General features: G+C 58.7%; 1 protein-coding gene and 1 long non-coding RNA gene across 4 annotated transcripts in view; both read left to right on the top strand.

Annotated features, from left to right (window-relative positions):
- Window positions 1-12,493: 12,493 nt before the first annotated feature.
- LOC140903262 (uncharacterized) lies at window positions 12,494-16,302 on the top strand. The gene is made up of 3 exons (XR_012156201.1): window positions 12,494-12,603; window positions 13,597-13,726; window positions 15,924-16,302. It is a non-coding gene; the product is annotated as an uncharacterized lncRNA (long non-coding RNA).
- A 1,514-nt stretch (window positions 16,303-17,816) lies between these two features.
- Window positions 17,817-24,829, top strand: part of MIDN (midnolin) — a 31,870-nt gene continuing 24,857 nt past the window's right edge. The window contains exons 1-4 of one of the 3 annotated variants that reach the window (XM_073324260.1): window positions 17,817-18,256; window positions 21,536-21,761; window positions 23,258-23,345; window positions 23,625-23,687. In XM_073324260.1, the coding sequence (XP_073180361.1) occupies window positions 21,544-21,761; window positions 23,258-23,345; window positions 23,625-23,687 (369 nt within the window). In that variant the 5' untranslated portion in view covers window positions 17,817-18,256; window positions 21,536-21,543. Of the gene's footprint in view, window positions 18,257-20,650; window positions 21,371-21,535; window positions 21,762-23,257; window positions 23,346-23,624; window positions 23,688-24,829 lie in introns of those variants that run through there. The other 2 variants (XM_073324262.1, XM_073324261.1) reach the window with 2 other exon arrangements.

The raw sequence follows: 24,829 nt of genomic DNA on the forward strand, positions 1-24,829 counted from the left end.
ACATAGCTGTGCACATATAAGTAGGGTCCAGGGGGTGCAGGGGAGGGTGCAAGGAGTGTGTGTGGGGGGGGTGTCCAGTGGGTGCATGACGGGGTTCATGGGGTGTGTGTGGGTCCAATGTGTGCATGGCAGGGTGCATGGGGTATGCGGCATCTGGGGGTGCACGGTGGGGCTCATGGGGTGTGTGTGGGTCCAGTGGGTGCATGGGGTTTGTGGTGGCCCTGGTGTCTCTTCTCCCCCCCTCTCACGAGTGAGTCTCCATCCGGGAGCGGTCTCCCCTCCCTGCACTTGGCTGACTCCTGTGGGAATATCCCTCAGGCCAGGGCAGCACTGATGCCAGCTGGGCTGGGGAAGGCTGGCAGCTGGGTTAAAGCACCCGCACAGAACTGGGGGGGGGTGATACTGGCACAGTAGGCACAGCCCAGGCCGGCACACAACTCCCACGGCTACCTGCCCCCACCCTCCCCAGGGCTGCTTGTCTGTGCAGGTTGGGAGCTCCCGGCCATATGTCAGGTTGGGACCGGCTCCTCCTGCGCCTTCCAGCCCAGCCCAGGGCAGGGGTGGAAATGACAAAGGCTGCTCCCCTCCGGGGTGGGGCCACCTGCTCCCTTGGGGCCTTTCTGGATGGATTTTTCCAGGTCCTTTAGTCCTTTAAATCTCAGTGATTTAGTCACATTCCTGGTGGGGTCAGGAATCCCCTCCCCCACCCACAGGCAACCATCTCCTCGGAGCAGGGCTTTTCCTCTGTGAGCTCTGCCCCGGCTCCATTGGCCTCTTGGGGCTGTAGGGTAAAGGGGGCAGTCTGTTAGCCTGTGGGGCACAGGCTGGTGTGGGGTGACAACACCCGGGCACCTGCCACAGGGAGGGGTTCGTTTGTTTCTGGACGGAGCTGCCAGGGGCAGAAAATGTTCGTTGAGCAGAAGGGAGAGAAGTAGAAGAATCTGACCCAGCGGCTGGGGGTCTGGGAATGGGCTGGGGGGTGCTGGCTCTGAACTGGCCCCAGGGTCGGGGACTGGCTGGCACAGGGGATCAGAGAATGGGCTAGGGGCCTCTCCCCTCTAGGGGGTGCTGGCTCTGAACTGGCCCCAGGGTCGGGGACTGGCTGGCACAGGGGATCAGAGAATGGGCTAGGGGCCTCTCCCCTCTAGGGGGTGCTGGCTCTGAACTGGCCCCAGGGTTGGGGATTGGATGGCACGGTGGGGCAGGGAATGAGCTCAGCCTCTCTCCCTGCCATGGGTATAGAGGAGGCTCTGCGTGGAAGCAGCAGGAAAGCAATTGACAGGAGGCGAGCAGATGTGGCTGCCCAGATCCATGGTGGCTGTTGCTCGGTCCCTGCTCCTGGAGAGGTCAGGGCGGGAAGGTGGGTGTTTCACACAAAGCCATTGGCCAGGGATGGGAAACCGCGGCTGGTGGCGGAGTCCAGTGGGCGACTGGACCAAGTGGAGGGGTGCAGTGGGGGATTGGCAGTGCCGCTGTGGGATGCAAGGGGGGGCAACGGCTCCTCCCTGACTCGGCCAAGGGCGACTGCACCAGCTGCCTGTGCGAGAGACTCTGGGGGCTAGGCCCGCGCTGCGGCGTCCAGCCCGCGGGGTACTGATTCGGTGTCTGCGGCCCAGATGCATCCGCTGGCACTTTGCAGAGTCAGCGGGCGGGCTAGGCTGCCGGGATCCGCAGTTTCACCACGCTCCCTCCTGTGGCTGAATCTCCCTGGGTGCATCAGGGGCCCTGGGGCCCCTTCTTCACTGCCCTGTGCCCTTGTGTATACTAGAGCGAAGGGAGGGGGTTGGGGGGGGGATGGTAACAGGCCATCCGCTCACAATGTGAATTTGCATGGCTGTCAATGGCCGCAAGGTGTGGAGGGCAATGGAAAGGGGGCTTTGGCATGTCAGATGCCCGCAGAGCCCCTGCTATGCCAGCCCAGTGCTAGTTGCCCCCGGATATACCAGGCCTGAGGCCTCACTTTGTCCCATGGGGTGAGCCCAGCTGTTCCGACATTCATATTGCAGCGTGAGCGATGTGCCGGGATGGGACACGACCGCAGAGAGACGTGATGGTGGCTGATGGGCCTTGACAAGAGGCTTTGCCAGGGGCATCCCAGCTAGGTGCCACTGGGTGTGTGTGGGTCAGGTCAGGGCTTGCACTGCCTTGCTGGGCTGCATTTGCCAGTGCTGGGTGTCTGTCTCCACCCCCTCCCCAGCTGCAGCGCTGCAGGATCGGGGAGAGTTACCTGTGTCTCATCCTTGTGCTCTGTACCAAGCATCTGCGCCCCCTTGGGTTGGGTCAGTTGTTTGATGGGTGCCCGTGAATACAGGAGAGAAGCCAGCAAGAAACAAGAGCCCCTGCTCTACTGGGGGGGGGGGGGGGGGGGGCAGCATCTGGACATGGAAACTCAGGCTCCATGAATTATTCAGCTGGGAAAAGCTGGGACCTAGGTCACATGTGAGGCTGGGGTGCCCGCAGCGGCCACAGGTAACCGATTGCTGGGGAGGGGCAGGGCACGGAGCTGCCCCGCTCTTGACACTCCTGCCGTCTGTTTACACGTGGCGTGGCTAACCCGCTCCGGAGCCGCCCCAGCCCCAGCTCAGCCTTGGGATTCCTGGCGGGCCCCACAGTGCGGCCAGGGGGAGGGGCTGGAAAAAGGAGAGCGGGACACAGTTATGCCGGCTGGCTGACCCACGCCCATCCGCCGTGTGTTGAAAGGCACTGGAGCGAGGAAGAAGGGGATTTGGCAGGGGTGGAGAGGAAGGCAGAGGAGGAGGAGATGACCTTAGGTCAACATAGCTACAGTGGTCAGCGGTGTGAAAGCCCCCCCACCCCAACACACACAGCTATGCTGACCTGACCCCCCGTGTAGACGTGGTGTTCCCACGCCACTGGATAAAACCCTTCTGTCGGCGTTGGTGATGTTCTGGGCTTGTGCTGGCCTCCCTACACCAATGTAACTGTGTACGCTGCCACCATAGACCTACCCTCCATCTTGCTGATGCTCCCAAAACCAGTCCGTCTGGCTGTCTGTTGCCATGGTAACGCTGGCAGGAACAGCCGGGATTGCGTTTGAAACCCAATCCTGAAAGCTGGGCCAGAAACAATTCCCTGCTCCCCCACATGGGACGCTAGGGCCAGTGGAATCCAGGCCTGCAGACGCAGAAGTCTTGGGGGGCGAAGTTTGCAGGCTGTACCCGGGGCCCGGTACGAGGGATACAGCGACGCTGCTGACAGGTCCCAGGGAAGCGGGAAGACAGGCCTTGTGGTGAAGGCACTGGGCTGGAACGCAGAGAAAGAGGTTCAGCCTCTGTGTGTCCTTGGACAAGTCGTTTCAGCTGCTAGTGTCCCCAGTCCCCATCTCGAAGATGGGGATAATGTTTGACGCACTCTTATATTGCAAGGTAAGTATGTGGATGGACAGGCAGGCATGACCCCACCATACATGCTAACGCATCTCAGTGCCCGCGATCCTCAACCTGAGGCTTGTTCCTTCCTGATCCCTCTTTGCAATCAGTGTGAGCCCTGAAGCATGAGGATTGGCTGTAATTTGTATCCTAGCTGGCCTCCCCAGTGATGCCAGGTTTTTTAATCTGCACAACCATCTCATCTTGTTTTGAATCTCGCCTCGGTAAATATCCTGCGGGGCTGAGTTCCGGGCGTTAATTACACGCCAAGTAGGAAAGAAAGGAACAAGAGGTTTCAGCGTTGTGTTTTCGTTTCCTGGCCCCCGTTGCAAATGACTCGTGATCTATCACCGCACGTGCCTCTTTCATAATTGCTGCTAATGAAATAAACGAAGTCCGTTTCCTGCCACATCACACCCTGCCCCCGCCCACCCCGGCCTGCTGGATGGCTTCCAGGCTCAGCAGACCTGGGGCCCGGCTGCACTGGTAAACAAGCACATTAGAAAAGTTGCACATGGGGGAGGGGGAGGTGTTCCCCTCTCCCATTAACAGATGACACATGTGGCTTTGTGTTCTCAGCTCCTTGGTGGGTTAGATCCTATGGCCCGATTGTAGTTGCATCCTGGAGCTGGAGCACCGGTCACATGCTGCTCCGGAACAAATGCCAGGTTCCTGGTGACAACTAGGTGACCATGCATGGTGGAAATAAGAATTGATCTGAACATTAGACCGGCAGCTCTCTGCAGCGTGTACCATGGTGGGGCCCCCGTCTGTCCCTAGGCATTGCTCTAATAATGAGTAATAATAAAAAACTCACCGGCATGGAAACTCCAGCCGGGGCCTGTGGGAGCGTTGAAGATATTTGGCTAATGTCCCTGCCCCTCCCTTCTTTGTCATATCCTCAGTTCTTGTCCGGGACACTGATGTACCAAGGGGGCAATTTTTTGTATCTTTTCCAGCCTTGGACCAGAAACTGTATGTGTATCGGTGTGTGTGTGCGCTGGGGGGAAGGTTGGACCCTGTTCTGCAGGGAGCTCAGACCCAGGGAGTTCTGATCATTCTTGCAGGGTTTGGATCAGCAGCCACAGGGAGGCAGCCCGGCCTCAAGGGAGGAGAAAAACAGGGTGCCCTCAGGTCTCTGCCCTGGGCTCCCTGTGGGACCTTGGTCAAGGCTGTGCCTCAGTTTCCCTATCGGTACAATGAAGGTGGGTGGGGGAGGGAGTAATCCTTCCTGGGTCTTGTCTAGACGAGGAGCTCTTTGGGGCAGTTCTCACTGCGTCTGTGCAGCACCTGGCACAGTAAGGCCTGGAGCTGAGCTCGGGGCTATAGACGCTACCATGATACAAGTGAATAATTATGGGCTGGCATGGACTTGTGTGATCTGTCCATCTATTACTTGATCCATATGTAATGTTTATAGAGCCCCAGTCCAGGGCGAGTCACTTCCCTGAGCAGTGCCTCAGTTTCCCCACTAGTAAAATCAAGACAATGCTATTTACCCTGCACAATTAAATTAAAATACCCAGAAGTGGCATGGCTGGCCACTGGGGAATGTGACCTAGGGCTTAAAGTCCATGTCTGGGCATCTGCTATCTGTTCTTGGTTCTGTCACTGACTCACAGGGTGACCTTTGGCAAGTCACTTCCTTTCCCATACCTCAGTTTTCCCATCTACCAAATGAGCATAATGACACTGACCCACCTCAGGGGCGGGGAGGTAGGGGATGTGCTGCAGCCGCTGGTGCATAGGACTTCTGGGTTCTCCACCCTGCTTCACCACTGACCTTGGACAAGTTGTTTCTCCCTCTGTTAAATGGGGTAACTCCTGGGGGGCAGGGGCATTGTCGGGCTATTTGTAAATCTCCGTTGCTGGGAAGGGCAGCAGATTGATAATATGACTCATTATGATGAGACTACCCATCTGGATGGGAAACTGCTTGGAAGAGGGCCCATCTCACTGTCTATGTACAGCGCCTGGCACAACGGGGCCCTGATCACTGCTGGGGTCTCTAAGCACCGCCAATGGGTAGGTACAAGTGATGGTGGTACTCAGCTGGCCCTTCCACTCCCTGACCACTGGACATGCCTCCTGAATGCACAGGGGGCACCCATGGAGGTGTCTGCCCCCTGCTGTGCCCATCCCACCCCCCACTCGTGCTGGTAACCATACCCAACGCACAGTCCCCCGCGCATGCCATCCCTGCCCCCCAGTGGCTGATCCTGCCTGCACTGCCGTTCCAGCACATCAGTGGCAGGGCCTCTGAGCTGGAGCAGGCATAGGCCACTTCGAAGGGGGAGGCAAAGGGAAACGGATCCGCCCTCCGAACCCCCCCCCACTTAGCAGCGCCAGGCGTGCCGGAGCCCAGATCTCTGTCTGGGGTCATGGGCAGGGATCCCGGTAACTCTTCATCACCTCCCGCCAGCCAGGGACAGCTCAGAGTGACTCACCCGCCCTGGCCCCTGCAGGCACTGTCAGCAGGTACATAGTCAGGGGCCAGGAAGGGAGCAGGATCTGTTCCTGTAAACAGGAACCCCATGGCCACTGTGCTAGGAGTCAGCCCCGGCCCTGGGTAGCGCGCGTGTGGGTGGGTGCGTGTGTGTGAAATGCGAGGGGGAAGTGTGTGTGTGCACTTGTGCGTGGGGGTAGAGTGACCAGATAGAAAGTGTGAAAAATCAGAACAGGAGGTGGGGGGTAATAGGCACCTATATAAGAAAAAGCCCCAAATATCAGGACTGTCCCTATAAAATCGAGACATCTGGTCACTCTACATGGGGTTGGGAGAAGTCTGGAGGGACAGGGCTGGAGGAGACACCCCTGGCCCATCTGAGCCCTGATCCACCCTTCAGCTCCGGTCTCATTAACCACAAATCTCCCCACTGTATTTTCCACTGCATGCATCTGATGAAGTGAGCTGTAGCTCACGAAAGCTTATGCGCAAAGAAATTTGTTAGTCTCTAAGGTGGCACAAGTCCTGCTGTTCTTTCTGTGGATACAGACTAACACGGCTGCTACTCTGAAAACTTTCCCTTGGTTTCTCATGATCTTCCTCTGATGCTGTTAGAGGCTGGGGCCAACGCCGCAAGGGGCCCTGCTGCCAGAAGCAGGGCCCCCGAGACATTTGCACCGCTAGAAGGCAGCTTTAGGGGCAGGGGAAATAAGGCTGGACTAAACATGTGTGTGTGTGTGTGTGTGTTTGTGAAGATGTGTGTGTGCGTGCACATTTGTGTGAGGGTTTGTGCATGCTTGTGGGGGGGGGTGCATGCGCATGGGGGGGGTGTATCTGCTAGTCGAGAGCTGTGGGTTTGTGCCGTGGGTGTGTGTATGTGGGCTGTGTATGTCTCTCTCTCCTTCCCCATGCCCATCATCACGGTATCTGGGCTTTGGCCCACACTTGTCCCCGTCTGAGCACCCCCCCACATTCTCCCTGGCTCAGCCCAGTGCAACGTCTCGGAGAGGGGAGGGGGGCGCAGGTGGATTCCCTCGAGAGAGCCAGGCCCCCGCCCCCGCGCCGTGGGGCCCAGGCAAGAGGATGCGTAATGGTCCTGCCCGCGTCACGGCCGGCTCCTAGGGGAGGGGTGGCTGGCGGGGACGTGTGTGCCGGGAGCATCCAGCGCGCCGAAGCCACCTGACGACAGCGAAGCCTCGGCCCCTGGCTGGCAGCAGCTGCTGTGGAGTTGCCATTACTAACCATCTGGCGTTCCTGCCCCCGGCCAGGGTGGGTGAGGGCTGCACATTCCTGAGCCCAGGCCAATTAGAGCACTGGGCAAGCCCCGGGCGGGCGGCATGCCTGGGCTCTGAGTGTGTGTGTCAGAGCCCCACACTGCGAGTCCCCAACCAGCCACATCCCCCCGTGGGCGGGAGCTAGCCCCTGCTCCATGGCGGCCCTTTGCCCAGGGATTCCCTCACCCTCGCTGCCCTTTGGGGGAGGAGGGGTGCATGGGGGGGCGGTTGGGGCAGCGGAAAGGGTGATCTGGGCCAGGGGCTCTTCCCCTCCCCCACGTGACAAACCCTGCTGTAACCACCTGCCCCAGCCCCTCTGTGTTCACAGGGCCCTAAGCATCACCTATTGGGGGAACTTGTCCCCCCGGGGGCCTTGTGCCTATCTCCAGCACCTTCCTGTCTCTGCCTCTGCCACGGGTAGGGCCCTGATCCTGCAAAGGGGCCCGAGCACCCTCTGACATCAGTGAAGCGACGCTGGCGGGCGTTGGAAGCGCTGGGCATCCTTCCGGCTACACGCTTTCCCCCCATCCCTGCCATCCGGGTGGCCCCCCACGTTGCTTCTGCAGTGCCCGCAACTGGGCCTATGGCCATTGGGCCGTTGGCTGGGCCCGGCCCCCTCCTCTCACATGGGAGCGACTGTCTGTGGCGTCCCCTGGGCCCCGTCCCCAGCTGGGAGCAGGCGGCCTCCGGCAGAGCTGGGGGGGAGTTGGGGAGGATGATTGGCATTCCCAGTCCCAGGGGCCATGGGAGGAACGCAGCTGGGGGGTTACGGGAACCAACCGCAGAGAATGACTCAAGAGGAGGAAAATCCTTCTGCAGCTGCCAAACCCAACAGAGCAGCCGAGCAGGAGCCCCGGGTTCCCAGCCAGGGGGAGGCCCCAGTACAGGGAACCCTGGGGTGTGGGGAGGATTGCCCCAGCTCCTCCCCTCCCGCACAGGAATGGGTTTGTGTGAAATGGGGCTGAGGGGGGGTGCAGAGACACCTCCTCTCCGTGGGCCCCAGGCGTGTTTGTATCAAGGCCAAAGAGGAAGGGAGCTTGATGGGTCTCGCCCCAACTGAACCTTCAACCACATCAGAAAACTGCCGAAAACCGCCATGCAGGCTGGCCAGGAAACAGGGGCTGGACTGGATTAGCAGGGGAGCTGTGGGGCCCGGCAGGGCTGTGGGAGGGGGGAGCCCAGGCCTGGAATAGTAGAGAGGCTGCAGGTCATCAGCAGGGCTATGGTGGGGCGGGGGAGCAGGGCTGGATGAGCAGGGGGCTGTGGGTCGGGATTGAGGGGCACTTGCAAAGCTGGGGGGTTGGGAAGAGCCCAGGGCTGGAATAGCGGTGGGGGCTGCAGGTCACCAGCGGGGCTATGGGGTGGAGCAGGTCTGGAGAAGCAGGGGGCTGCGGGTTGGGCCTGAGGGGCACCGGCAGGGCTGTGCACAGAACTCCCCTAGGCTGTACCTGGCTTTAGTGACCTTTGCGCTATGCGGTGCTAGCATTGAAGGGCTTCGGAGCGGATTGGGGCCCCCCTGGGCCAAGTGCTGCCCAAACCCCACCGGGTGGAGGGTCACGGCTCTGCCCTCATCTCTCTCCCGCTCCATCCATGGTCGTCACTCTTCCTGCGGCTGGTTGGCCGGCTTTGATCTGTCCCTGGCGCTGTCTGGGTTTCTCTCGGTCTGCCAGGGCTGCAAATGGGGAGCTGGTCCCCGGGGCTGGGGCTGCGGCAGAGGGACGGGGCGGGGAGCGGAGCCGTTGGCCACGGGAGAAGTGGGTTGAACTCTCTGAATCCTTGGTCCTTTGTTACCAGGGTGGGCCTGGCTGTGATACAGGAAGTGAGACGGGCGTCAGCGCTCTGGAGACCTTTGCTGAGCCCCTGGCCCCTTGGATCTCCTCGCTCCCCCTGCAGTCCCTCCGCATGCATAGTACAGGCCCCTTCCCAGCTTGCAGGGGAACGGCCCCACTCCCACTCCCACACGGGCTAAAGTCGCTCCTGGGGTAACTGGTGCTGGGTTGGATCCAAGGGCGTTTGGCCTGTGACGAGCCCCAGCCATCGCCTCTGCCTGGCCCTGCCATGCGGATCTGTGTTCCCCTCACGTCCTCCCAGCGCCTCCTGCTGGGTGCTTCTAACCTGCCGCTCGCTCAGGAAGGGGTCGGCAGGCTGGGCTGGGGGCTTTGGCTGGAAGCAGAGCTCGTTCGGAGCGTGCGCTGGAGTGGGTGGGGGGTGGTGGAGAGCATCTGCCAGGCCTGCCCACAGAGCCGATGTGCTGTTTGACGCCAAACAGCCCGAGAGAGACAGACAGACCCATCTGCCGGGAGTCTGGCGAGCGTGGCTCTGAGACTTCCTTGCTTTGGGGGGGTATACCTAGTCCCCGTCCCCCTCTTTGGAAATGATGGGGTGTTCCCGGTGGGATCTAGAGCAAGTTAACCTTGGGCAGCTGCATGGGCTCCTCTCCTCTCTGGGGTGGTGCAGTCGCATGGCTGGAGTGGGGAGGGTGGGAGTCAGGGCTTCTGGGTTCCGTTCCCAGGGTTGGAAGGGGAATGGGGGCTAGAGGTTAGAGCAGGGCCAAGTGGGGAATCAGGACTCCTGGGTTCTATTCCCAGCTCTGGGAGGGAGGATGGTGTAGTGGGTAGAATAGGACTGGGAGCCTGGGCTCCTGGGCCCCATTCCCCTCTGTGTGACCCACTGAATGGCCTTGAGCAAGTCACTCCCCCATCCCCACTCTCCATGCCTCAGTTTCCCCATCTGTAAAGCAAAGCTAATATTATTGACCCCCACCTCATGGGTGTGTGGGGTGGGGGTGAAGCTACATTAACACGTCTTCAAAGCATGTTGGGATCCTGGGGTGCAGGAGGCTGGCCTTGGCAAATAACACTCCTGGGCTGACAAGGAAGGCCGGACTCCCCCGTCAGCACTGGTGTCAGGGCCTCGGAAACTGCAGTGGTGGCTGCTCGAACCCCAGAGCCAAGACCTCCTCTGACCCACAGGTTCTGGGGTTGCAGCACCCAGGCAGGCCAGCTCACTCTCCAGGGTGGGTGTGGTTATCATGCTATGCCTGGGGCAGCCCCCAGCCCCATACAATAGTACTGCTGTGGGGTTCTGCTACCCAGTCTGGGGCTCCCCAGCAAAGGGGCCAGTGGGATGATCTCCAGTGGTCTTGCCATGTGTCCCAGGAGCAGGGGAAGGATAGAGACAGTTAACGTGAGGCAGCTGTAAGGGTTAATTGTTTAAAGGGGCACCACCCTGCAGAAGACTGTCCCAGGAGGTGGGGTTTGAGTCAGCACCAAAGCGCATCAGCAGAGCTGTGGGGTGTGGGGAGCCCAGGGCTGGGACAGCAGCGGGGCTGTGGGTCAGGAGGACTGAGGGGCTCCAGCAAGAGATCCCCACTGGGGAAGGCCTGGGAACAAAAAGGCAAACTCCCCTGAAGGGTCAACCCTACAACCTCCCCTTGGGCACTTGATTCCCTTTCCCCAGGAGTTCCCCAGCCTTTAACCCAGCATCCAAGGGGCCCAGCCAGTGTCCCTTCCCCTAGCTCCCTTGGCATCAGCTAGAAAGAGACACTGCTGAGAGGGGTGCTGCTCCCCCAGAGCTCCTGTCTCTGGTCGGGATGGGGAATCGAACCCAGGTCCCTGCCACAGCACAGGGGAGCCCTGGCCCCAGAGGACCTCAGCCTGTGAGTCAATGAGCTGAAAGGGGAGCAGACGCACTGAGGAACGTATGGTGCCTGGCCTGTGCCAGCGGAGATGGAAAACTTGGCCTCCCAGATGGGAGCAGTGACCTCATGGCTCTGAGAATAGCCCCTGGCCTCTCCCCCACTGCGCTGCCAGGCAGGACCTGATGCATCCAAGTACAGGTCTGCCCCTGGAGCCGTGACGGCAGCGCGGCCCCTGTCTGGGGGAGATCAGTTTCCTGCCCCCCAGGTCCGAGCAGAAATGCTTCTAAGGGACAGGGCGTCACCCCGGAGACCTGCCTCTGAAGGTGACTTTGGGCACAGGAGGAGCAAACCCAGCTGCTCCAGCCCCAGTTTCCTTGCTGGCGGGGGGCGGGAAGGGAGGGTGTTGTCTGTTGTCGCACCTAGTTTTGCCGCCTGGCTGCTCAGGTGAGGCCCCAAGGCTGGGTTAGCAGGGGGCTGCGAGTCAGGAGTGAGGTGCATTTGCAGGGCTGCGTGTGGGAGAGCCGAGGCCAGGAATAGCAGGGGCCTGTGGGTCAGGCTTGAGGTGCATTCACAGGGCTGCGTGTGGGAGAGGCTGGGTTAGGGCTGAGTGGGGGTTGATGCTCAGGCTGGAGCTGCATTAGCTTCTCTGTGTGGGAGGGGCCAGGCCTGGGTGGGGGTGGGGAAGGGCTGTAGATCGGGCCTGAGATTCATTGTATGGGGCACAGAACCAGGAACTGGTGTCAGCCGCACCCGCTCACCCCCGAGCTCTCCGGCCAGCCTGGCTCTGGCGTCTTCCTTCCCCGGCCTCTCGAGGGAGCGGTGACAAGCAGCCCTGCGCCCCAGCCCACGGTGGCAGGGAGTCGCTATGGTGACTCAGCCTGGGGAGCCCAACCCGGCTCCCCAGATACTGGCTCTGGGACGTCACAGCCCAGGGTCCCTCCCGCGAGCTGCATCATCCCGGCCATGCAGGGAATTGACACACAAACCAGGGAAGAGCTAAAAATACCTCCCAGCTCCTGCCCCCGGGGTTCCTTGCAGCGCCTGGGGGAGGCTCAGCCGTCCCTGGAGGCGGGGGTGACATCAGACCCTATTCTGGGCAGGGCGGGGTGGTGCTCCCTCCATGGGTCAAACAGAGCCAGGTGCCCCAACCATGGGAGGGGGAGCAGACCCCCCCAATTATACACATGGCTGCCCCCCCACTAGCCAAAGGGGGCTGAGCTCCACTCCAGAGGGAGGCGTAAGATGCCCACCCCTTCCCTCCGGGACTGCGGGCTGGATCCAGAGCCTGTGGGAGGGGATGGGGTTCTGTCCATTGAAGACAGTGGACCCGAAGGGGTGGGGCACCCCTGCTGCCTTCCCAGCTCCCTCCGCCCCCAAAGACTCCAGGTTTGAAGGTGAATGATCGTCTCCCACCCCGGTACCCCAGGCCCAGCCACGCTCGCTCGGCTGGGAATTGGCAGCTCCTGCTCGCTCGCCACCCACGGCTTTCCCAAGTGCCTACCTGCGTCCCAAGCTCCCGCTGGCTGTGAGTGCCCAGGGCGGGGTGCGGGGCGGGAGCAGCTGCTGGGGTCTGAGGCCAGATATTCTTCATTCTGAGAACCTCCTCACACCCCATTCACAGCCCACCCCCACCTGCCCCGGGAGAAAGACTGAGAGAGGGAGAGTTCGGCTCGGGCAGCATTCGGGGGGCACGGGTACTGCTGGGGGCATCTGACCCCGATCTCTCCTCTTCAAATACAGTGCCCTGGCTCTCTGTCACTCCATGCCTGGGACAACCCCTCTGCCAGGCCGGTCCACGGGAGCTAGTCGTCAGGAGGGGGCTCCTGGCTCTCAGCCACGGTCACCTGGATGGAGGTATGATCCCCATCCCCTGGCATCTGGGAACTGCCTGTGGGAAGGAGCAGGGGGTGGCGGGTGTTTCAGGACAGAGCCCCCTTGTTGGGGGTAGACTTTTGTTAGGGTTCTGACCCCCCGCCCCGTCCACTCTGCCTGCGGGTTGTTTTCAGCCCCTAGCTTGTTGATTCATCCTGACTCAGTGACTTCACTTCCAGTTCCTCCCTGACCCTGACCTCAATTCACCTGCAGACGGGCGGGGTGCAGAGCCCTGGGAAATGCCCTGCCCGGGCATGGGGGGCTCTGTGCCCTCTGCACAGCCAGGTGCTGGGGGTGTCACTGTGGGGTCACCCGTCCTGTCGAGCCCCTTAACGCCCCCTGGCCTGGCACTGCCCTGGCTGTTCTGGACCCGCGGGAGGTCCTGAACACAGGGACTGCCGGCCTTGGAAGGCCAGTCCCGCTGCTAGGAACCACCAAAACCTGGTACCAACATCAAGGAAACACACTGGCCATTTCCACGGACGCAAACAGGTGTTGGCAGCCCTGGAAACGTTGCACGCGAGAGCCAGGGCAGTGGGGATGGTTGGTCTGTCCCACGGCAGCTATAAACCCCCCATCCCACTGTCAGGGCCTGCCAGGGGGCACTGCTTACTGGGGCAGGGAAGGGGCCTGGGGCAGGATTTGATTCGGGGCAGCAGAGGCCTGTGTGGGAGCCTAGATTGCCAGCCTGTTACTCATGGGAGCTATTGAGTCGCGCAGGGCATTGCAATGGGGCTACTCACCAGAGTAATTTCTCCCCCCTGTGACTAAGGAGTTGGCAATGAGACCCAACAGCAAGTACCTTAAAGGGGCTCAAAGGGGGAGGGGTTGCAATGATGACTGTGGGACAGAAATTCGGGCCAGTGTTGGATTGGCTGCTCTCACATGTCCCTGACTTCGCCCCACCGGGCACCCCCACCCCGGGGACCCAGAGGTGAGACCGTCCCCCACAATCCCTCATTCCTGTCTCTCCAGGGGCCTCGTCTGGGAACTGAACCTGGCTGGCTGTGGGCCTGGTGCAGAGCCCAGGGAAAAACTCCTAGCAACTTCATGAGCTTGGGAACAGGCCCTGTGTCCAGCTGCAGAGCGGGGGATGCCCCACCAGGTGTGTGTGAGACAGCGCTTGCCCTGCTGGTGCCCTCTCTGTACCCACCCTGGGGCTAGTCTGACGCCAGCACAGTGAGACTGGCCCCTTTGCACATCAGCTGCATCGCCAACGCCCAGAACTGGGCCTGACCAAATAATGTGATTTGACTTAAGAATCAGGAGGGTTTTTTAACTAACTGACATTGGGGTTTTTCCCCGCCATTGCCTTCTGGGTTCAGCACATGGCGTGTTGCCCTCAGGTCATGTTTCCCAGCGTTTCTCTGCAGCCAAGAGGGCTAGAAACTGGTTCTGTGGGTTGCTGTTTTTTTAATGAAACCTTGATTCCCCCCTCACCCCCTGACTCCTAGAGTTGGGGCTTCAGGGAAATACATCGAGATGCCTGATCAAATCACCAGGGTTGGCAAGGCTGAGATCAGCCAGGATTAGCTCTTTCAAAACAAAAGAGCTTGGATGCCCTACCATTTATGGGACCCTCCCCAAAACAGTGAGCGCTGGGATTCCACCCCGCCCCCCTTCAGGGGGCTGGGTTCTCAGGCACCCCCTAAAGATATGGGAGTGTCAGAGGAACTCCCAGCCCAAACAGACTCTTTAAAGATCATACAATCGGGGACCTTTGTGCCAGGAGAACTCCTTAAGAGACCATGCCCCAGAGACATACTGGGGCGCTCTGGGAAGTGCTCGAAGTGCTTGGGGGTGCTGTGGGGGGCACCCACTCCCCACTGCGAGCTCAGCCCCATGGATTCTGGCGAAGGGGGTTGCATAATCTGCTGGCTTCGTGTGGCCAGCGCGCTGCAGATGGGAGTAATCCCTGGCCGGGGTCAAATAATCAGATTGCAGGCGGCTTTCGTGCAGCCGCCAACGGGATCTCTGTCGGCATTTGCTCCTCTGAGAGTCTCTCTCTCCCAAAGCTCCTCAGCCATAGGCAGGTTGAAGAACTTCCCCCTCGAACGCCTCTGACACAGTACAGGCAATATGCCCCAGTCTGTCTTTATTCGTTAATGAGGATTCCCAGAGCAACGCAATCAACTAAACACACAAAACCCTGGGTTGATGGGAATCCTGGCTTCTCCCTGCTGTCACCTCTTGCGTCAGGCTGTAGTCTCTGGGTTTTTCCTAAAGCCCCAGCTTCTGGAGTCATGGGGTGATGGGAGAAGCTCAGTTCCTAGTTAAAAAAAGAAAAGAGCAAAGTCTCTCGCCCTTGTGGCTGCAGAGAAAAGCTGGAAAACGCAACACCCAGAGGGGGCACAAGACCAGAGGAAGATTCCCAAAGCAAATGCCGCCCCCCAATTCTCCCTCACACTGAACTTCTAGACTTTGTCTGAGGCTATATCTTAGGGCTCCCACGCCCCAGGCTTTGCCTTGGCACCTGCTAACCTACAATTGATTCCAGCTGTCTAAGGTATTAGTGGGAGGAAGGTGGGTAACCTCATCCCCTATTATCCTGGGGGAGTCTACATGAGGCCCCCAAGAGAGATGGGTTCAGGTGCCAGGTTTCCATCAGCACCGAGCACTCAGAAGCGCCTACCAAAAATTATGGAGAATCCCCTCCCCCATTGAGAACAATAGACAATCTCCCCCTGTCCCTACCTCTCCTACTGAGAACAATGGAAGTGGGGGAGCACTTGAGAAATCCTGACACTAGAATGCAGAAATGGGCATATTGGGAGGCTGGGAGAGTCTGTGGATGTGGGGGATCTTGAGAACTGCTCTTCTGTGGACAAAGGACCCGATTCTCCATCCCTAGTAACCTAGGAGCACCTACCATTTACAGATAGAACAGACAGCTTCCCCTCCCCCCAACCCTGCGCTGCCCCAGTTTACCGCTTTCACAGGGGAAATCCAGAGATCCTGTGGGGGTGGGGGAGGCATCTGAGAGCCTCTGGGAAATCTGGGTTGTGGACGGCGCTGTAGGGAAAATGCATTCTGCTCCGTCTGGCCCGGGATTCCTTGCCCCTGCCCTCACAAATCCCCTGCCCCAGCTGCTTGGCATCCTTTAGGCAGACACACCAGGGTTTTTTTGGGGGGGTGGGCGGACAGAAAAGGGGCAGAGGCCAGCCGTGACCTGGAGCTGGGACACAGACTCTGGGTGCCTTTCCCAGGCCTGCAGAAGAGCTCAGTGGAGCTGGAAAGCTCAACTCAGAAGTTGGTCTAATCAAAGATATTCCCTCCCCCACCTTGTCTCTCTAATATCCCAGGACTAACACAGCTACAACAATGCTGCAAACAACCGTCTCCTAAGGTCCGTTTGCCAGGACACCAGTTTTTAAGGGCTGCACAAAGGGACGCTGCAGGCCCATGCAGGTAAACTCTCCCCTGCTCCAGGCAGAAACGCTGCTTTCAGCCTCCTATCTCCACGGCAATGTGAGATTGCCTCATTTAAGATGAGTCCGCTCCCCGTCCCCGCATTAGCCATCGTAGGTAGGGAGCCTTGTACTAAAGGGACAGGATAATGTTAAAACCAGATTAAAAAAAATCCCAAAGCAACGGTTTTTGTTTTCTTGTGCTCCCCTGTCTGTATCCACTCCTGTCCCTTAGGCTCTGAGGGGCAGGGACCATCTCTTTGTTCTGTGTTTGTACAGTGCCTCGCACACTGCGGTCCCAGGCCATGACTTGGGCTACAAGGTGTAATTCAATACGACTTACATTAGCACAGGATGTTAGATTCTTCAGCCTTAAATATATTTCACAATCTGATTTGCTTTCCCCTAGTGCTGCGGTTTGTTTACTTTTGCATTTCACTTAGGGCATCATAAAGCCAGGCTAGTCAGTTTCATGTTTGTTTCTAGTCAGTTTCACTTTCTGGGTCACCTGCACTAGGGCTAGGTGATTGTTTGGGGCAATGCTACTTTCTCCTAGCTTCTGCCAGCTAGTGCTCCAGAATCTGGGCCTTTATTAAAATAAAAATAACAAGTCCCTAGCCCTTATGGTTACAGAGAAAACTCTTCAATACAAGAACTGCGTGTAACCCAGATGGAGATGTCTCCTGAGTCCTAGGAGAAGGGTGGACTACCTCATGCCATCCCAAGGGGCATGAGCCCTGAAATCTGACAGTGACCATTTCCAGGGCAAGGCTGTGAACTATTTCACAGCTGATCACTGCCAAAAAGAGGGTGGGGGCACACTGTGAAGCTCTATGCCTCCTTCAGCAAGGAGATGAGTGGGTGAGGCCTCTGAAAGTGCCAGCCCCTGTCTGTTCCCCAAAGCTGCAGCGGGTCTCAGGTCGTAGGGCATAGATGTGTGTGTGGGCTTTGATCTAACACCTGCTTTGCTTTATTAGCCAGACCAAACGTAGCAACACTTCTACTGGCCTTAGAGCCACGAAAGGTCTTTTTTCCCCTGCCCTAGCTGAGCTGACTGTCCCTTTAAAGGTAAGTTATGATGAGAAAGCAGGAAACTGAAAGAGCTGTAGCAGGGTTCTCATCCCACGGCCGTGGGCTGCTTGCAGCCCAATCCGCACACAGCTGCGGCCTCTGTGACCTCCTCAGGGCCATACAGGTCATATGTATATATATAATATAGTGCAGGGGTTACTACATGGGGGGGGGGTCGCAAGCTGTCAACTTCCACCCCAAACCCCGCTCTGCCCTCACCATTTATAATGGTGTTAAATGTATCAAAAAGTGTTTTTAATTTATTGGGGGGGGGGTCGGACTCAGAGGCTTGCTGCGTGAAAGGGGTCACCAGTACAAAAGTTTGAGAACCATTGAGATAGTGTGTGGATGCCTATTCGGCTCATAATGGTAAACAGGTTGAGAACCCCTGGCTGTGGGATGGGCCTCTTTTAAGGCACTGAGCCGGGAGACCCCTGGTCAGCTCCTACCTCTGCCACTCTGTGCCTGTGAGACCACAGGCAAGTCACTTCCCCGCTCTGTGCCTCAGTTTCCCCTGATCCTCCTTCGTCTCTATTCAGCTGATACACGTTTCAGGGCGAATCCTCTCCGCTCGGTTTATGTACAGCGCCTAGCACCGGGGCCCGCCGGCCGCCCCTGCGGCGTGGGTAGCAAGGAGGCGAGCTGCGAGCCAGCAGCGGCGGCGCTTTACTGGAAGGCGGAACGGGGAACCGCAGGGGCCGCGCGGGTTGTGAAAGAGTTACTGGAGAGGGGCTGGCGCGCTCCGGCGCTGCGGGGCAGGTGTGGGAGTTGCGTCACCTCCAAGCTCACTGCTGACTCGGCAAGGCTGGGAGGCTTTCCGAGGCTGGCTGCTGCTCCTCGCTCGGGCTCCACCCAGGCGAGAGTGCGCGCAGGGGGGAGAGGAATAAAACTTCTCCAGCGCCTCCCCAACGCTAAAGACTAAGGCTGCCCTCCCCCAGAGCGGCGTCAAAAGCCCGAGACCTAGGCTGGGAAGGGAGCTGGATTTTCCCCTTGTTGTGCGAGCTCTGGACTAGCCCCGGATTTATTTGCCTTGGGGGACGATTCGGAGCCGGATTGGATCACGTGCTTTACCGGGATATAGTTTCTTTTTGGGGGCCCGAGCCGTTCCGGCTGCGCGCAGTGTAAAGGAGGCGAAGGGGAAGGATTCGCTGGACCTGGTAAGTCAGTTTGTGCTCTCCCTGGGGGGACAGGATTTCAAGGCTCTCTCTAGAAAGGGGGTTTGATTTCTACCAAGCCAGCGACTGAGGAAGCTCCCCGAGGAACCCGGCTAGGCACCACACAAGATTCCGGCTGGTTTCTTTTTTGCTCTTTTAAAGACAACTCACAAAAATCCATTTTTTTTAACGTGGGTCTCAGTGCCTTTTAAGGAATGGGGGCGGATTGTAGGGGAGAGCTTCGCTGGGTCCGATTCTGACCTCTCTGCCGATATAGATCCACTTGAGCTGCTCCTGGTTCACACCACAGTCTGATCTGCATCTATCGACTCCTTGGCGAATTAAACTGAGGATGAAAACTCCCTTGCCCCATTCTGGGGAAACCTTCCAGGAATCCTACAACGGCCAGATCCTATTTGTAATCGTCTCTTAGGGCTCCCCCCTCTCAAAAAAAAAAAGGTTTATTTCTGATTTCAACGAAACCGGAGCCAGCCTGAGTCGATTGGACTTACTTTTCGTTGGCAGTTCTGCTTTAATCGAACAAGGCATATGTCATTGAGAGACTTGGCAGGGTTGGGTGGTCTTGTTTTTTAAAGTTTCCTGACAAAGCCCTGAGAGAGTTTGTAGGTGATTTTTTTTTTTAAATCTAGTTTCAAATCCAGTGCCTCGGGGAGAATGGGAGACACCCTGTGTGGAAGAAAGAGATCAGAGACTAGTCACGAGGGGGTGACTCCAGCTCTTGGGGGGGCTCTCGTGTGGCTTGGTTTTGTTTAACATCAGAAATAAATCCTGTCTCCTTCCCAGACTAGGACAGGAGTTAAGGCTACTTATTTCAGGCCGGATATTTCAAGTGCTCAGCACCCACCCGGGGGAGGGGGGCACGTTTCCCAGCAATTCGGCTCCCTTGTGTGATCTTTTATGACCCCCATTGTCCAGAAGAACCCAGCCAGCTGCCCTCAGGTGCCAGAAAGGGCTTAAGGTGCGCTCCTTGCAACGTTTCTGGCCCTACACGCGGATCTGGCTGGCTCACTAACCTCCCCCTCGGTAGCCAGGCTGTTTACACACAGGATCTAATCGGGCTTAGGCGATTTTTGGTGCCAACGCCCGTCTTAACCGCCAAAGGAGCAGCTTGCCAGGTATCTTTGCGTTTATGTCGGGTGGCGCTGGGAGTGTGTGTGTTTCTAAGTGGCGCGACCGTTCCCGTCTGCACAGAGGACACACTATTCCCATTGCACTGACTGTCCCTGTGGGTTTCCCACACTCCAGGCCGGCTCGCCCGGCAGAGGGCGCCCTTGCTTTGCTGACTCATTCTGCAGCGTCTCTGGCTGCTGCTAATACCCCCCCCCCCCCTATAACACCGAGCCATACCTCCGGCCTTTAGGGGGAAGGGGGGGGCCCGAAATCTAACCCGGCCCTTGTCCCCAGAAAACCCTGAAGTTGCCTGGAACCGGAATTTGCCCAAGGAGGATTGCATCTGAGTCTGGGGTTTGCTCAGTCCGCATCTGGATTTTGTAACATTTGGATGTTTCCCCATCGCCCCCCCCCCGGCCCCCTCACGTCGGTGTCTGTCTGTCTGTCTCTCTTAACTTGTTCTCTCCGTGACCTCAGCTCACTCCGGCTTATGCGAAAGCCGCTGCAAAGTGCGTCCACGTTTCCCCCCAGCTCCTAGCCGGACTGGGTCAGCCCCGGGGGGGGGGAGGTGTGTATAGACGTCCCCAGAGCTCCCGCCCGGCTTGAGGACAAGGGTAACCCTCTTCCCCAGTCAGGCCTCCGCGGCAAAGCGGGGCTTTTTACACCCCCGGCCCGCGTTCACCCCACCGCCGCAGCTCAGCCATTGTTTGGCATAAGCTGCACCCTTGGCGTGTTCTGCCGCGACCACCTTCCTCCGAGTTATCTCCGGGGGTGGGGGGGCGAAGGATTTCCTTCCATCTTGTAAATACCCTCCCCGCGCCTTAGAACATTGGCTGGGCTGCGCAGGCTCGGGTCATTCCTCGCCTTTCCCGAGCAGCCCCCGCAGAGACAAGGAAGAAGCAGCTGCAAGGTGCAATCGCTCTGTGTGGGGGGGCGTCTCGTCCCACGCCGGGACGGAGACCAGCCCGCAGACCTGGCCTCTGAGCGCGCGTGTAAATCTCCCCCCCCCCCTTTCCCAAGCCCAGGGAGCAGCTGAGTCGAGGCTTCTCTGCGTAGCCCTTTGTTGTGAAGCTAATATATTATGAATGGCTTTTTTAAAAAGGGGGGGGCTGGCTTGGAGAGGGAGGGGGCGAGGAATCTAGCCAGGCACCAGCCAACCCTCCTGTTTCCAGTGGGTCAGGATCTGCTAGGCAAAGGCGTAGGGGGAGGGGAGGGGGGGAAGTGGGGTGGCTGGGGTGGGGGGGGAGAGGTCTGAAAGGGAGGGTGGAGTCAGCCTTCCACGTGGGGGAGCACCGGGCCAGCTGCGATTGGCCCCGGGTTGCCTGTCTCAACGTTCGGAGCGCCCGGATTGGCTGGAGGCTGCGCCAAGGACTAAGAAGTGAATGAGGGGGGAAATAAGCGCCGCCCCCCTATAGAACGTTGATACATTATAACTTTTTGTGTGTGTGTGTGTTGGTACCGTGTGTGTGCGCGCGCGCGCGCGTGTGTGTTACTTTCACACCGCGACACCGGCGGAGCTCGGAGCGGCGGCTGCCGGGTTCAGCCCCAGCGGGGGGGATTCAGGAAGGAAAAAGCTTCTTCTGCCCCCCCCCCACTTCTCCTCCCGCGCCCCCCCCCACTTCTCCTCCCGCACCCCCCCCCCACCACGGAGGCAGCACCCTTCCTTCACACACAGCGAGCCCTCCCTGCCAGCAGCGTCTCCCGGCGAGATCCGCGTCCTCAGGAGGCATCCGAGGAGGGGGAAGGGAAATTCCCCATGGGAGAGTGACGTGGGGGGGTTTAAGGTTTTGAGGGAGGTTTAAATAGGGGCAGACTGCTGTGTTGTTCAGGGAGAGCTGGTCCCCTTCCCTCCCGCACCAAGTCCCCTCTAGAACCCCGCGCGAGGAAGACCTGGAAGGACCACGCGGATCCGGAGTGACCCTTGGATATTAAACCGGAGCGAGGGAGGACTCGGGAAGGCGATCCCACCCCGGCTGGTGTGTGTGTGTGAGTGTGTGTGAGTGTGAGAATCTGTGCGCGCAGCAGAACCAGGCGCTCTGGTCGCTCCTTTGTTCCCTTCCACTTCCTTTTTTGGTCCCCCAAACCTCCCCCCCCCCCGCGACCTTGATTCCCCCTGCCACACCAACCGCTCCTCCCTGCCCGCCCCCCCAGGTCACCGAATGGACCAGCAGCCCAGCGCCAGGAGCTGCAGCCGGGGTGCCCCAGCCTGCGAGGCCGTCCCGAACGAGCCCTCCATGAATCTGTACATCAACACCACCACCGGGACCCGTTATGAGCTCTCCGTCCCCGTGGAAGAGACGGTGGAAGGACTGAAGCGGAGACTGTCACAGAGGCTTAAAGTGCCCAAGGAAAGGCTGGCGCTGTTACATAAAGAAAGGTAGGTCTGGCAGCCCCCCACCCCGCCTTGGCTAAACTACCCCACGAGGGACCCAACTCAGGGGCTCCCCAGTCTGTGTCGGGGGGGGGGCAAGCAAGGATCCCCCCCTCCCCGCCGCCCCTTGGTGCTTTGGCTTCTTTAAAGTGGCTGGCAGAGGAGGGTTTACTCTTCGCCTCCATTGCAGAGCCCTGGCTCCTGCCATCCCCCCCCCCCCCGGTGTATGTGTGTGGCCCCATTTCTCAGCCTCCTGCACTGAATGGGATGTGTCGGCTCCCCGAGCACGGCTGGGCTGAGCGGGGTCCCGGGGAAGCTTCTGCGATACGGACCCTGGACCTAAAATGGAGCCTCTCCGTGGGCTTTGATCCCACAAAACTTTCCCCTGGCGCTGTGTGTGTGTGCGGGGCCCCCTCCTGGCTGCACCCCGCTCGGTCGCCGCCTTGCACCGAGTCACGAGTGAGTGCGCGGCGCGGTGCCCTTTGTTCTAAAGGTTGAACCGAGGTGGGATCCCAGAGGCGGCCTTTTCTCGGCACGACGCGGCCCCCCCCCCTTTTCCAAAACCCCAAATGCAGCCGAGGGCAGGGACGGGGATGGGGGAGCTCTGGGGGAGCTGAATTCTGGCGTGTCAGGGCTGGGAGGTGGGACAGTCCTTTGTTTAACCGGAGCCAGGTTTGCTGCAGATCCGAGACTGGTCAATGCTTAAGGTGCGGGGGGGGCTTTCTGTGGGATATTTTGGCACCCCCCCTTCCCCTCCAGCCCCCTCCAAACAGTAGCCAAAATGGAGAAAGGAACCTCGGAGACTAAAATGAGGGGGCTTTTGCTCTTGATTGGCTCCCCCTGGCTGGAGCAGCTGCGTTGAGTGAATTAAGCACCCGAGCCTGTTGTCTAATTGAGGGGGGTGGCTGTGTGTGGTGGGGGTGGGGGAGAGAGCCTTTGCATCTATGATTACAGTACTTGAAAAAAGAAAGGGGGGGCGGGTGTTAGTTCCCCCCCCATGCTACCCTCCTCCCCAAACTGGTCAACGTTTCCTCTTCTCCCTGCCCCCCACCCCCAGTCATCTGAATTCTGCCTGTCCTATGGGGAAGGTTTTGTTAGACACAAAAGCTACAGACACTGCACGAGTTAGTGCCAATGGCTGCTTGACTGATTACTGCAGCATCATTCCCTGCCTCCTGCCCCTCGGAAAGAATGTTTACATGATAAACTGGAGGGGGAGAGACACAGACACAATTGGACGTTGTGGGGGCAGGGGCTGGAATGAGATTCAGGGGGTAAAGATAACTGGGGGGGGCATTGTGTTAAATGGAAATGAAAACCCCACCGCTGAACCTGTATCTCCCCCCCCGGCCTAGGCCGTTCAGATTCCAGGGAGCAATGAGGGAGCTAAGGAGGGTACCCGGGTTGGGTTCTAAAGCAAACCAGGCCCCCTTCCGTTAACTGTCCCTTTTTGCTCGAAGTCTGATGTCCTTCTCTCGGTCTATGTCTTTTCCCTTCTGCAGTCGTCTCAGTTCTGGAAAGCTGCAGGATTTGGGGGTCGTGGAAGGAAGCAAACTGACGCTTGTCCCCACAGTGGAAGCTGGCTTGATGGTAAATGGCCTTTTTATTCTCCCCCCCAACACACACACACTCGTCTCATCTATTATTAAAGGACTAGAATGTGATCTGGCTCAGCAGAATCGATGCCACTTCCTCCGACACAAACCCTTTTGTCCTGGGGTGGGGGGTTGTCGCTGGCACTGGGAACGCCAGCAAGTTGAATATTTCATTGGTTGCTCGGTAGCTCGGTGTATAAATAGTGAAAGTGACCTGCAATCCACCCCCTTGCCACACGCGCGCACACACCCCCTTTTTTATTTTTTCTTTCAGTCTCAGGCATCCAGACCAGAACAGTCGGTGATGCAGGCTCTGGAAAGCTTAACTGAAACTCAGGTGAGATGCCGAAATATTGGTGCGTTGACATGGGCAAAGATTTCTCTGCAGGGGGCTTGTATTTGACCTCCTCCCCCCACAGCTTCCTGGATGTACTGAAAGCTAGAGATTTCGCAACAGAGAAACCTAGAGGCCTGTATCTGTGGTGAAGGGATTTGTTACTGTACTGCGAAAAGGCCATGATCCAAATCAGGGCCCTGCTGAGCCAGGCCCTGCACAAACACTTGGGGAGAGACAGTCCCTGCCCTGAAGAGTTCAGCCTAAATCAGGGGTTCCTAACCTGCAGCCCAATCAGCACCCAGCTGCGACCCACGTGACATCCTCAGGGGCCATACAGGTCATGTGTGTGTATATATTGTGTGGATGCGGCCCACATACCACACAGAGAGCTGCAGGTGCGGCCCATAATGGTAAATAGGTTGAGAACCCCTGGCCTAAACAGTCAGTGGGAGGGGAAACCGAGGCAAAGGACAGTGAAGGGTCTAGGCCAAGGTCCTGACCTCAAGGTGCGATGTGGGGGTCCCCATTCTCGACACAGCGGGTGTATTTTGGGACTGATTTTCCCCATCCCCCAATTTAAAGACAAAAGCAGGATTCCTACCCTAACAGTTGCCTTTCCTGCGTGAGGGAAGACGGCCTCTTGCTATTGTTTGCAGAATCAGGCGGGAGGGGGAAGGAGGGCCTGTGTATATGCGGATCCTACCAGGACACAGCTTTGTGTTGGAGGTTTGCCCCTTCAGATCATAAGAAGGTGGTGGCGGCGGGGGGGGCTCTTCTCCCAGGGCCTGAGCGGCCCTTCCGGAAAACCGGCTGCAGCAGCTTTCGAATGTCTGCACCGTGGTCTTGAGCTTATGGCTGGGGAGGGGGCAGGAGGTGTCTCTGGGTTAGGATCACTGGCTGCGCTCCCAAAGGCGAGAGGTTGCTAATCAGACAAAGAGGGGGAGGGTGTCTTTTTTTTTTTTTTTCCCCTTCTTCTCCCTACCCCTGGCTTGCGCTTCAAGGAAACCCTCCCATTGCTGGGTGACCCTCTGATGTGTGTCTGGGGGGAGGTGGGGAGGGAAGGAAATGGCAGACTGCAGCTGGGTGTGGAATTCACCTCTTCACCTCCCTCTGGCTTTAAAGTTGAGCAGCTCCTGCTTCTT

This window comes from Lepidochelys kempii, chromosome 25, assembly GCF_965140265.1.
Source record: "Lepidochelys kempii isolate rLepKem1 chromosome 25, rLepKem1.hap2, whole genome shotgun sequence".
In the NCBI taxonomy this organism is placed as follows: Eukaryota; Metazoa; Chordata; order Testudines; family Cheloniidae; genus Lepidochelys; species Lepidochelys kempii.